General features: G+C 51.3%; 1 protein-coding gene across 10 annotated transcripts in view; it reads left to right on the top strand.

The window, feature by feature from the left end:
• The window catches only part of LOC128889746 (cell adhesion molecule Dscam2), a 55,691-nt gene that overhangs the window by 7,871 nt on the left and 34,740 nt on the right, over nt 1-13,080 (top strand). For 3 of the 10 annotated variants that reach the window (XM_054147675.1, XM_054147680.1, XM_054147678.1), the window contains exons 5-6: nt 1,394-1,555; nt 6,809-6,958. In XM_054147675.1, the coding sequence (XP_054003650.1) occupies nt 1,394-1,555; nt 6,809-6,958 (312 nt within the window). Of the gene's footprint in view, nt 1-1,393; nt 1,556-2,198; nt 2,370-2,795; nt 2,958-3,173; nt 3,345-4,628; nt 4,794-6,808; nt 6,959-12,674; nt 12,737-13,080 lie in introns of those variants that run through there. The other 7 variants (XM_054147677.1, XM_054147679.1, XM_054147671.1 and 4 more) reach the window with 6 other exon arrangements.

Genomic DNA, 13,080 nt, shown 5'->3' with positions numbered 1-13,080 from the left:
AGCACATCGTCGACATCGACGTCGACGTCGACGTCAGACGTTCTCTTCCTCTCTTCCTCTCTCATTCTCTTGCTCTCCCTTGTGTGTGTGTGTGTCTCTCGTTTAAGTGTGTTCGCACATGCGTGAAAACGTACGTGCACACGGACACGCACACGGAGAAGTCAAAGTGCACCGATCGTTTCTCGGCGTGTCGACGTGTTCTCCACCTGGATGTAAGCTCGTCTAAGCGCGCGACTGCGGCGTAAGATGCTACCACGCGAATCGATCTGCTCGGAGGGAGACGACGATACGTCACCGAAGAAGCTGTCGTCAACGTCGTGCGTCTCAACTGTGGTTCATAAAAATCGCGTCACAACGGGCACAGGGTTTCAGGAAACGATGGAATCGACGATTTTATCGATCATCGACGGAATTTCATCTCGTGGACGCGAATGACTTGTCGATCCAATTATAAACATGTCGCGTCGGTAGAATCACATGGCATGTCGGTTATTTTCATCGAATTCATTTTCGATATATCTGGAAAATCATTGACCACGAGAGTAAAACGTTGTCCTAGAATTGAAATGGAAACGACGTTATTTACACGTTCAAGATTAAAAGTAAATTGCAAGGCTGGCTCGCCTTTTGTCCCATAAAATTATCGTGCACGACTCGGGATCGCGCGATGCGTCGCGCGTCGCTTGGAGCGTTTTAGATTCTATTATCAACGTGTGACGTACCATTGTAGTGGTGCATCAGTATTATCAATCGGAAGTCAACAACGAGTACGTAATACGCGGCAACGCGGCCATTCTGAAGTGCAGCATACCCAGCTTCGTTGCGGAGTTCGTTCAAGTGATCGGCTGGCAGGACGACCAGGGAAACTCTTTTAACCCAGACGAGAAGAACGGTAGGGAGCCGGAGGGTGGTTTTAGAGGACGACGAGAGCAGGCAGCGAATCGTCGTATGCGTTAGTCAACGTCGTATGATGATATGATTCGCGAGATTCGTTTCGACTGCGGAGGGTTGCGCGCAAAGGAAATGTTTTCGCATCCGAAATAGACAGACCGATTCATCGAACCGTACCAGACGCTAATTACGTAACACTTCTCGGTGATTCCGTTCGAGGCTTCCGGGTGCAAGCCGCGCCCTTTCGAAAGAGTTTCGTCGGCGCTGCTCCTCCACTTAAAACACACATGCTCCATTGACAACCAACCAGAGTTTTAGTTGGTCATTTATTAAATCGAACAGTCGTTAATCCTTCCTTACGTGATTCAAACGTTCGCTTTTAATATTTTCGCAATGTACGCGACACGCGCATCCGGAATTTTTTGATGCTATCGCTTCCAAGAAGGTCGCGACAGCGTTGACAAATTACACGACGTTCATTGTGCACACGTGTTCCCTCTAGTCGTGACTCAATACTACGAAGCGGAGGTCGTGTCGGAATACGTGATTCGCGGAAATGCAGCCATCTTGAAGTGTACCATACCCAGCTTCGTAGCGGAATTCGTGTCGGTAGACTCCTGGGTGGGAAGCGACGGTTCGACCTTCAAGCCATCCAACGACTACGGTACTTCTACGGCATTCTTCGTCCCTGCCCTTTCTTCTGTCCTACTTCGTTTTCGACTCGTTTTTCCATTGGTCCCGATGTTCCCTCAGCTCCGAATCCCGAATCCCTCGGCCTGTCCCCTCAGGTTTTTTTTCTGCCGGTTAACCCCGTTCCCCGGCAAACTTGGTAAAAGTTCAAAGTGGCACGTGGTAACTATTCGTTTCCGGCGCGGTCCAGTCTGGCGGCAGTTGCACGGCGGCGGCAACGCGAGGGTTAACGAACCATCAACGCCGTGGCTCTCACGCCGGGATTATATGGCTCTCTTAAGAAAATAAACGAATTAGATTCCGATGCCGACGCGTCCGCTGTACTTGGCCGACTGTTGCTCGACGGAGTCGAACGCGGACCGTTCGCCCCAATTGACTATTCGTGGTTCGCGCGGAATCGCAAACCGTGATTCAGAGGCTTTCGGAATGGTTCGATTCGAATGTTTCTATTAGCGTTACTACGGTTTATACGATACAAATCGATTTTCTCAAAAGCCAACGACACGTATCGACGACCCGTTACGGCTTCGACCGAATAGACCCGCGTTCGATAGAGTTCTCGAGGAGATCGGGTCGACTCGATCTAGCAATTAGCCAGCGACCTGTTTTCCGTGCAGTCGTCACGCAGCCGTATCAACCGGAGATTCTCACGGAGTACGTGATCAGGGGCAACAGCGCGATCTTGAAATGCAGCATCCCGAGTTACATCGCCGAGTTCGTTACGGTCGAGGCGTGGATAAGGGAGGACGGAGAAGTCTATCTTCCGGAGGATCCTGCTGTCGGGCAGGGTACTAAGGGTTCAAGTTAATCGGGGTTAGACACGCCTTACGGTAAATTCGCTTGTCCGCCGGCGACACGCAAAGTCTATGGGAACTTTGCTGAGCTTTGCGATTAATCTGTTCCAACGAGCCTCTCGCGAACACCGTTCCATCGGGGGGATGCGTTTCGAGCTAATGCGAAACGGAACGATCGCAAAAGCAACGAACGTTTAGAAATTTCCTTTCAAACGTCACGCTTCGCGCCACGGTACGGGAAGGTGGAGCAAGCGGTCGTGGCACCCTGAGGCGTGTCGCTCGAGTTCTGTGAATTAACGCCATCCGACTAATCCCGAACGTTTGTGTGTGTGCGTGTTTGTGTAGCGCTTCTGCGTTGATCCACACAGTCTGTGCACCTAATCGTTTAACATGTGTGTCCTGGCGTGCCCGCGCGGGCAGTCGTTTCGCAGTTCTACGTGACCGAGGCCGAGAACGAGTACGTGATACGGGCGAACAGCGCGATCATGAAATGCAAAATACCGAGTTTCGTGTCCGAGTTCGTTCAGGTGGATCAATGGGTAGCCGACGACGGAACGGTTTACACAACCGGGAACGACTACGGTAGGCGGAGGCTGTGATCTCTCGCTCTGCGAGCTTCCGAAACAATGTTCTTCCGTTTTCTGCTCCCCCTCTTTCATTTCTCTATTTCCTTTCCCCCGGACGAACGAACTCTCGGGGGATCGAACGGAATTGGACGCGTCACGCGACACCCCTTGTCGCATTTTCTTCCCGAATGTTTCGTGTCACCGGTGCCTTCTGGGAAAATGCGCGTTGCAGTGGTCCAGCAGTTTTACGAGACGAGGGTCATCGACGAGTTCGTCTTGCGCGGCAACACGGCAACCTTGAAGTGCCTCGTACCCAGCTTTGTGGCGGATTTCGTAGACGTGATCGAGTGGTTGGCTGTCGAGGACGGGTCCATGTACTCCGCGAACAGCCAAGAAGAAAAGGGTACTCCTCTCGTCTCGATTAAAGCGCCGGGGGCGGGGGGGGGGGTGAGGGTGAAGGATATTTAGCGAGATCGCGATGAGCACGACTGTGACCCTTTCATTGTTAACGGAGCCTGTAGACGGATTCGTCACTTGTCAGGGGCCCTCGAAGTAGCTTTCAGAAACACTTTTGGCGAAAGTAATAAAGATTTTGCTCGAAAATCAAATCAGACCGTTACCTGTACGTTTCCGAGGTAAATCGACGAATGCTCGCGTTGATTGCCTCGTCATTCGATTCGAATTCTGTCCCGCGGCTTCACCGAGAACAGTTCCCATAACGCGGCGAACTCGATTTGCTGCCCGCGTTAAACTCCGCCAAACGAGTTCTGTCGTCGTTTTTAATGGAATTAATAAATTGAATTCGCCAGCGTGCTCATCCCTCGCGCTAGCAGCCGGCTCGCTGCGCGCGCTTTGACGTGCGCGACGAAGCGACGCGACGATCGCGTCGTCGGCGTCGGTCCTCGGGGTGCACAGGATGCGCAAACACGGGGAAGGAGAAGTAGCCTGATAGAGTGGGAGGCGAAATTTGGTTCATTTACGTGAAGTTTTCGCCCTTTCCGTCCGTTGATGTAAACAAGAACGGAGGCAGAGCGTGCGGCTGGCAGTGGCCTCGTTCCTCGCCGCGATCCACGGATCAGGTTAAGTCGGGAATTAATCGGGTACGCGAACGAATTAACGTTCTCCGCGAACAGGACGATCCAGTTTCGTTCGGTTGACCACCGTTCGAAGGCATCGCGCGGTAGGCGTTCTGGAATATAATTCGCGGACAGGTTGCGGGGAAATCCAAGTGTCCGATCGAATTGAATTAATTGGACAGTTTCCGTGGTCGTCGTAAACGAACCGATTTCACATTCCGTCGCAGCACGGTGCCGTTTCGTTCGCGATTAGAGACCACGAAGCCGGAGGTGGAAATATTTTCCGTCGCATATTTGTCGTTCAATCGTCGAGCAGCGAAGAAAAGTCGAACGGGGCGGGAGAATTGGGGCTGATGGTTGGCCTCGTTCGTGATTTCGGATTAGATTAAACCGGACTAATCAAACCGACGAGGAAATTGATGTCCGCTGGCTAGCCTAATTTCCATCGGCGCAAAGAGAGCGTCGCTGGCGCTGTACTCCCGTTCGCAGACGCGCACGGTTCATTGAAATTTTAATCGGCCGTATCAAAGGCCCGCGCTGCAAATCCGTCGACAAGCTGTCCTTGTATATCCTTTTTTTTTTTATCCTTTCTCTGTTCGCTTTTATTGCAGTGGTCGCCCAATACTTTGAAGTTCAGGTTTACGATCAATTCGCGATTCGCGGCAACGCGGCGATTTTCAAGTGTCAAGTACCCTCGTTCGTCGCCGACCACGTGGACGTTGTGGGATGGATCGATTCGAATGGTGGTAGTTACTTGGCCGATGGACAATCATACGGTACATCGATCAGCATGGAGCACGGGTAGAGATTGAGTTGCGCGAATCGTTTCTACTTTTGCGCCGCGAAACAGAGAGCCTGTGCGTTCGTTTTGCCGTCGCGAGGGCGTTCATTCTTGAATTCGTGCGCACCAGGATCCGTGAGTTTACGATCACGATAGAAGGACTTGTTCGTGCACATTTTAGATTCCAACATTTCGTGCATTCGTAGTAAACGCAAGACGAAAAGAAAATATAGCTCGTAGGATCGGCACGAATTTTCGAATGCGAGCTCGTTGGCAATAAACGATCGCGGCACGGATACGAGGCTGTGTGTAGTTGTGCGGCTTATGGTAAAACCGGAAACCGGTGTCTGGTTGCAGTTGTCGGGCAGCGGTATGCAGTGAACGTGATGGACGAACACGTCCTCCGGGGGAACGCCGCAATTATCAAGTGTCACATACCGAGCTTCGTCGCCGAATTCGTCGAGGTTGACTCTTGGATCGAAGACGAGACCACTGAAATATATCCTAACACCGATTACGGTACACGCACACGTGCACGTTTTCATTCGGAAAATTCAGAACGTTTCGCTCTTGTTTTTTGTTTTACACTTTGCGCGCCGGCGACAGCGTGTCGCGACGCTTTCCCCCGTAAACGACGAAACTCGCGGTCTCGCCAATCGGCTGGCGATTGGAAAGCGTTTCGAGGATATTCTCCGAAACGTTAACGGGATGTCCAGCGATTAGCGATATCCTCTACGAATGAAAACACGCAACAGGTACGATCGCCGTAGCGCAAGGTGTAAAAGGAACCTTGATTTGCCTCGCCTTTTACGGATAAATATTTCGTCGAAGATTCGACAGAGAGTCGAACGTTTGCTTTTTGGGACATTAGTCCACGTAATTTTAGACGGTGAATGTTTGAGCGCCCTGCTCGTGACGATCGCGGGGTCGGTGAAAACGGGCTATGGAAATGAAGAAAGACGGATGGGGAATGGGATGCAGGAAATTGCTAGGAAGAAAATATGGAGCAGGATATCGAAGCCCGATGAACGAAAAGGGTGGAGTTATGTTCGCGAAGTGGATAGCGTCGTCTTTCCAGAGAGTGTTCGTTCCATCGGCCTCCGCTCGTATCTCGATCGCGTTCTCGATGATCGACCGATGACGGAAATGTGTCTAACGCGCGATGAAATCCGTTCGAAAGCCCGGATGCCCCTCGTTTCGAAAAATAAAAAAAGTAGATGTCGAACTATTCTTGAACTGTTCGTACGACGTTGACTGCCGCTGCTCGCGCTGTCCCAGACTTCCCTCCTTTCCGTAACTCTTCGACAGTTCCACCAAACTCTTTCAAACTTTTCTTTCCCCGTGTGGTTGCTAACAAGTAAATGGTTGTTGCTTGTAGTCGTTGCTAACCGCATGTGTCGGACTCGTTCGTCTAGCACTAGTAATTTCATAACTAATCCGATCTCTAAAGGTATCTATAAACTAAACGTCGCGAAAAGGGTTAAAAGGATTAAAGGGATTAAAGGGAATACCGTGCGTCGCTTCTTACATTTCACGGGCATTCAACGAACAATACAAGCCCGGTGTTCCCTTGGCTGTTGCTCGACGAACGGGTCTGTATTGCCAAACGATTCGTCGAACGATGAAAGCGCGAGATAGATACAGAGTCCGTCGCTATTCAACGTTCAACGAACCTGGCCAAGGTAGTAGAAGGTAATAGAGCTGCATGCGGGCCAATGTATTAATCAAGACGGCATGCATTGTACTCGTCGACACACGGTTACGTGCCGACGCGGAGGACGAGTATCGTGCGGTCGTCGGGATAATTGAATATTTCTGATTGCCGGAGGCTATCGACGCGAAGCGTAAAATGTCGTCCTCTTCCATTAAGCTGTTCCAATACCGATACGATTGGAACGTTCCGTTTGATAAAGTCAATTATCCCGCGGTAGAAAGTTACACGTTGGAGATCAGGAACGGCGCCAACTAATCTGTGTGCTTTCCTTTGTGGCTTGTGGCCGCTTTGAACAGACGGGAAATACTTGGTGCTGCCTTCCGGAGAACTGCACATTCGCGACGTTGGACCCGAGGATGGATACAAAACCTATCAATGCCGCACCAAGCATAGGCTCACCGGAGAAACTAGACTGTCTGCTACCAAGGGACGTCTCGTCATTACCGGTAAGTGACAAGAGATCGATCACAAATCATCGCGATCGAAATCACGATTCTGATTCGTTTCGTTCGCCTGCTCGTCGCGGGGATACTTTTCGAAACGATGAACAACGAACGCGAACGTCCGCCGCGGACTTGTCTACTACGCGATTGCTTTTTACAAATAGAAATCAGAATCGTGGTTCGGAGTTCCGAACCTGGACGTCGTGGATCGTGCGCGGTCGAGACAGAAGTCACTTTTTTTGCAATAAAATTAAGCTTTGATTCCGTCGTCCGTGTTGTCTTCGTTCGCGAATGTCTTTTTAAACGAAATTGTTACGCTAGGTACACGAAATATTAAATTTCTATCGTACGTTCAACCGATTACCCTTTGATCGTCTACAGCGTCTCGTAAATCGTAAAGATCTGTCTGGGTTCGAAACTGTTAACCGAGGCAATTGATTTTCTGCGAAACGGAAAGCGTAATAATTCGATCGTTCGTTATCCAATCGATTTGGCTGTCAAGTTAGTGTCACCGTTAACGTATCGTGAAAAATCAATCGTCTTCGGACACGTAGTCACGTCGACATACGTGCAATCACTTGGACCAACGAGCTTGATCGCGTCAATAATTAGAAGACTCGTTCGCTCGGGCTGAAAGGCAAAGGAAGCAGACGAAAAAAAATAGAAGAAAAATATTACGGGTTAATTTGTTCGAAAGGATCGAGCTCGTTGGCAAACCTGAATGCTGGGACAGGGTACCCCTGCGGGCACGCGCCACCGCCCGCCGATAATTCGACTCTTGGCATGATCGGTTTCGGATGAATCAAAAAGATGTAACAAAAAGATGCAAAAAAAGAATTTCAAAACATGAAAAAGAAAAACATGAACATTCTTCCGACGCTTTGCGGCGCCCTCACGCGATCTCCGGGCTCTGTCCTTCGCTCTCGCGTGGTAAGTTCAACGTCACATGTAATATTTCACACACGAACGTCGCAGATTCAGACACCCGCGCGCGTGGAATAGATGTGATGCTCAATGCAGCTGTCAGCCTTTAACGTCGCCATCGTTCGTTCTCGACGAACGATATCTCATTTCGCGAGATCTCGGCAGCCTTCTATGAACTACTCTATCGCGACAAATCTGAGAGACGTACAGCTTCGTTGGGTACAGAACTATTCTACCGTCCGAGCTATCGGTCAACGATGGGTACGATAGCGATCGGCAGACCAAGCAGTCCTATCGAAACGAAGGCGATTCTATCGACTCGAGTCGCGTTCGCAAGACGCGCGATAGAATCGCGCGAATGGGATAACGATGGCCAGAGATACAGTAACGAGAATCACAGCGTCGACGAGGGGTCCGAGCAGGGTGCCCACGCGCCGCAGATGACTCTACAGTGACAAACAGTCTTTTCGTTGTGAAACAGAACCCGTGGGAAGCGTACGGCCAAAGTTTCCTTCCATGGACAACATAAACGGACTTTCGACGGAATCGAAAGGCAGTATACCGCTTCTGTGCCCTGCACAAGGATACCCGGTACCGGTCAATAGGTACGATATCTCTGATCACGATGCGCGGAATGAGCTTTCGCACGATCGAACGAAATGGAACCCAGCCCGAGTAGGCAACCAAGAGCAGTTCAGGGGAAGGTGGAAGGGTTTTAAGATATTTCCTCGCGGTACCATAACGCGATCCTCGAATTTTCGTCAGGAATTATTCCAAGTACTTTGAAAGAGGTGGCAGCTGAAACGGTTTCGTTTCCCTCAGGGGTTCCCGGTTCCTCGCGCGGTCAGAATATCACGCGAATCCTTGCTTGTGTATCCTTCAGAACCCGTGGGCAGCGTCCGTCCAAAGATTCCTTCGACGGACGACATACGTGGATTTAGGACGCCGGTCGACGGATCTCAGGCTTTGCTATGTCCTGCACAGGGGTTCCCCGTTCCCTCGAACAGGTAGAGAATCAGTTTGAAGAATAGAAAAGAAAACGCGAGAGATCGCTGGTATGCGTCGCGGTGACTGGAAACCGATCTTCCCGTTTGATTGCATAATCAGAGCCGGTTGGCAGCGTCAGGCCGAAATTCCCGACCATCGACGACTCCAGAAGTTTCCGAACGGTCCAGGATGGCTCGGTCACCCTCGGCTGCCCCGCTCAGGGGTTCCCTGTCTTGATGTTCAAGTAAGTTTAACCGCGACACGATCTCTGAGTCTTGTTTCGTTTTTTCGAAAATTTTCTTGGACGTTTGGTCGCAGAACCCGTGGGAAGCGTTCGGCCGAAATTTCCCACCTTGAGCAACATAAACGGTTTGGCGGTCGTTGCGAATGGAACGCTACCCCTTCTCTGTCCCGCGCAAGGATTTCCGGTTCCATATCATAGGTACAATCTCGAGTCAGAATTTATTAAAGATCGCTAAGCGAGATTTTGATTTTCATGCTTTGGAAAATGGGCCAGAGAGCGACAAATTAAGAGGACGATCGGAAATGTAAGTCAGCGACGTGCCGTAACGGTTAACTTTGATTTCGCGATCGTTCGAGTCCGTTCAGGGGTCCCCCATCCCTCGTCCAATTGGGCGCCTTGTTCCGGTCGCGTGAATGCTGTTTGATAACGTTCAGAGCCGGTGGGCAGCGTGAGACCAAAGTTCCCGACCATCGACGACACCCGTGGTTTCCGCACGATGAAAGACGGCTCGGTGACGTTAACGTGTTCCGCTCAAGGGTTCCCTGTCCCCGTGCACAAGTAAGTCGAAGCTCGGCGAAGCCTGCAAGCTGCCGAATCGTCACGCGGTAAAGTTTTTCATTCGACGACGATTCGCAGAGCCCGTGTCGAGCGCGCGACCCAAGCTCTCCGGTACGATCAACTTGATTGGACTCTCGACGAGGACGACCGGAAGTTTGCCGCTTTTCTGCCCTGCGCAAGGATTCCCGGTTCCGTCTTATAGGTAGGGCGCCTGTTGATGATCTCTTTCGAGTCGCGAGCCGCGATTACAGTTAAGGAACCAAAGTTGGAAGCTCGTCAGCTTCTACGCCGTTGCGGTCTGTTTCTCTTCGCTTCGTCGAGATGAAAGGACTTGGTAGGATAACTGCTGCTCCCAACACTGACAGAGACGGTGGATCAGTGGAGAATTTCAACGAAAAGTTCGTCACGCGTAGCCTCGGTATAATAAGCACGAGAAAAGATCGTTTCGTCGCGAGAACGCGATTCCTTCGATTCGTCGTGTTCTCCCCAATGGGCTCCCTGTCCCCAATCCTCCGTACACGGAATGCTGACGCGTTACTGCCGTTTCTTACGCGCTTCTTTCTCCTGGGACTTGTCGCAGAACCTGTGGGGAGTGTGCGGCCCAAGTTTCCAACGATGGACAATTCTCGCGGATTCGTCTCGTGCCTAGGAGAAACTCTGCCTTTGCTGTGCCCTGCTCAAGGATTTCCGGTTCCTTCGCATAGGTGGGAATTCACGCGGCAGTTCTATTTGTACTCGTATAACTGGAAACAGTTACGGACGAGGAGTTTCAGGCGTTGATTTGCTCGGGACCAGATTCGATCACCCTGTCCTGGCGTTCGGTGAAGCAAATAGATTCGATGATCGCGTTTGCATCGGTTTTCTCTCTTCCGTAGAGCCAGTGGCCAGCACGAAACCGAAATTCCCGATGACGGAAAACTCGCGTACATACACGGTTCGCTGCGATCTTCCGCTCACGCTGATGTGTCCGGCACAGGCTTTCCCCGTTCCAGCTTTCAGGTACAGAGAACACGGGATTCCTGATAACAGAGTCGAACGGTCAAACTTTACGCGCGTATCGATGCGTCGCTTGGTATCAAAGAATTCTCGTTACCTCTTTCTTGCTGTCTCCCGTAGAACCCGTCTCAAGCGCTCGGCCGAAATTCCCGTCGTTGGCCGACTCGCAGACGTTCAAAGTGACGCTCGGTGGTGCGATGACGTTGCTGTGCCCTGCCCAAGGGTTTCCCGTTCCATCCCACAGGTAACACACCTCTAACCTTCGACATCTCACGCGAATCACGTAACTTTTCCGTCAGAGCCAGCATCCAGCGCGCGACCCCAATTGTCTGGACTCAGCGATCTTCTAAGGTTCAGCGCGTCCTCGTTAAAGAGCGTCACCCTTCTATGCCCCGCTCAAGGATTTCCGGTTCCTTTTTATAGGTAGGCAGTGGAACATGTTACTCCCTAGAACCATACCAAGAAGCGTTCATTTGCGATAAAGGGGAGTCCCTATTCCAGCATATTCAAAGATTCTGTCTAGCTTCCTCCTTACTCACGACCTTCGGACCATCTCGCGTTCTGTTTTTAGAACCAGCCTCCAGTACCAAGCCACAGTTTCCATCCGTGAACGACGTCGGATTACGCGTAACGAAAGGCACAGGGTTTTCGTTGCTTTGTCCCGCTCAGGCGTTCCCAGTCGCCACGTTTAGGTAGGTCGATATATCCATCGTCTCGGGTGCTCTGCGTCGCGGAGAAAAATACTCGAGTCTCGGTTGTTCTCCCCTTCGCGGAGCTTCACCCTGTCCCAGTATATTAGGCACGTCGGCAGAAAGGAATCCGTGACTCTATACGGGGCTCGTCTTCTCGGAAATGAAAGCGAACGCGACGTTTGCGATTACTTTGGCCGCTCTTTTCGTCCACCTTATCGTTCGAGTTTAGGCGATCGTTCCTTCTGGCCCACTTTCATTTCTAGAGCCCGTCGGCTTCGCGAAGCCAAAGTTCTCGACGATCGACAAGAGCCGGACGTTCGAAGTTCCGGAAGCTGAGGGTCTCCCGTTACAGTGTCCCGCTCAGGCGTATCCTGTCCCAGTCTTCAAGTAAGTTCGCGAAGAAGGTGTACAGGGACCGTTTGCATCCCTCAACAATCCCCTTGACGAAGATAAATTCGTTTCCCGTGTGTGACGCAGAACCGGTGTCGAGCTCGAAACCTAAACTAACCGCCATGGACGTGAAATCCACGAATCCCCGTGCGATGCTCGGTACCATTACCACCCTGCTGTGTCCCGTTCAAGGATTTCCCGTGCCAGCATTCAGGTAATTCGTTTTTGGAATGCTTGGTTCGTCGCTCTGGGCCTCTCGTGGATCGATACTTTCGTTGGTGGGTACAGCACCGTTTCGTTTCTCGAATAAATCTGCGTTAGGGATACTTGAAATGGTATCGCTTCCGCGCACGCGGTTGTCTTCTTCCCTTAGAGCCCGTGACCAGCGTCAAGCCGAAGTTCCCCATGACGGAAAACTCGCGCACCTACACCTCGTTCATGGTGCGGCGCGATTGGCCTTTGACTTTGTCCTGTCCGGCGCAAGCGTTTCCAGTTCCAGCCTTCAGGTACTCGAAAAGTTGTATTTTGGTCCGTTAAATATTACGGCGCGTTGATGCATGGTTGAAGGAATCGCGTAAAGCATTAGGTGTACAAATAAAACGAGGTTTCGGAAGTCTTTCATTCGAGCAGGGTTACCCAGTCCCAGGTCCAGGGGATCGAATCGTTAGCTGAAAGTGATTAATTTGCTCGTCAGAACCGGTGTCCAGCGCGAAGCCAAAGTTCACGAACGCGGACATTAAAGTGGTGAGACCGACGCCAACCTCCAGCGCGGTGTCGATGACTTGCCCCGCTCAAGGGTTCCCTGTCCCCATCACGCGGTCAGTAGCAGCTTATCCGTCTTAATAGATTTTCCTGTTGTTCTCCAGAGCCTACCTCTAGCGTAAAGCCAAAACTACCGACCATTCGTAAAGTCGAATTTGTGGACGCGAGACTCAACGAGGCGATGAGTTTGACGTGTCCGGTGCAGGGTTACCCTGTTCCACTTTCGAGGTGAGACATTCAATCGCGCGCATGTACATTGGACACGTTCGGCGCGCGCAAAACCTGTGATCGATACAATTTCCCAATCCTGTACGGTGTGTCGATTTCGAATGACTTACGGTAGCCTTTCGCGGCCACCTGTCCATTAATTCTAATTTCTCTCTCGCTACCTCGCACCGCCGCTTTCCAGCGTCGGCCCGAATGAAACGTGATTCCCGGCAGCGCAATATTTTTCCCAGAACCTGTTGGATTCAAGTCGCCCATTTTCTCCACCGACAACAGCCTTAGTAAATACGCGAGACGCAGGGGCACGAGCGTGGTGCTCGCGTGCAGCGCTCAGGGATTCCCCGTGC

Source organism: Hylaeus anthracinus, unplaced genomic scaffold, assembly GCF_026225885.1.
Source record: "Hylaeus anthracinus isolate JK02 unplaced genomic scaffold, UHH_iyHylAnth1.0_haploid 11997, whole genome shotgun sequence".
NCBI classification, from domain to species: Eukaryota; Metazoa; Arthropoda; class Insecta; order Hymenoptera; family Colletidae; genus Hylaeus; species Hylaeus anthracinus.
The sequence above is the reverse complement of the archived record's forward strand: the minus strand, read 5'-3'. Positions and strand labels throughout refer to the sequence as shown.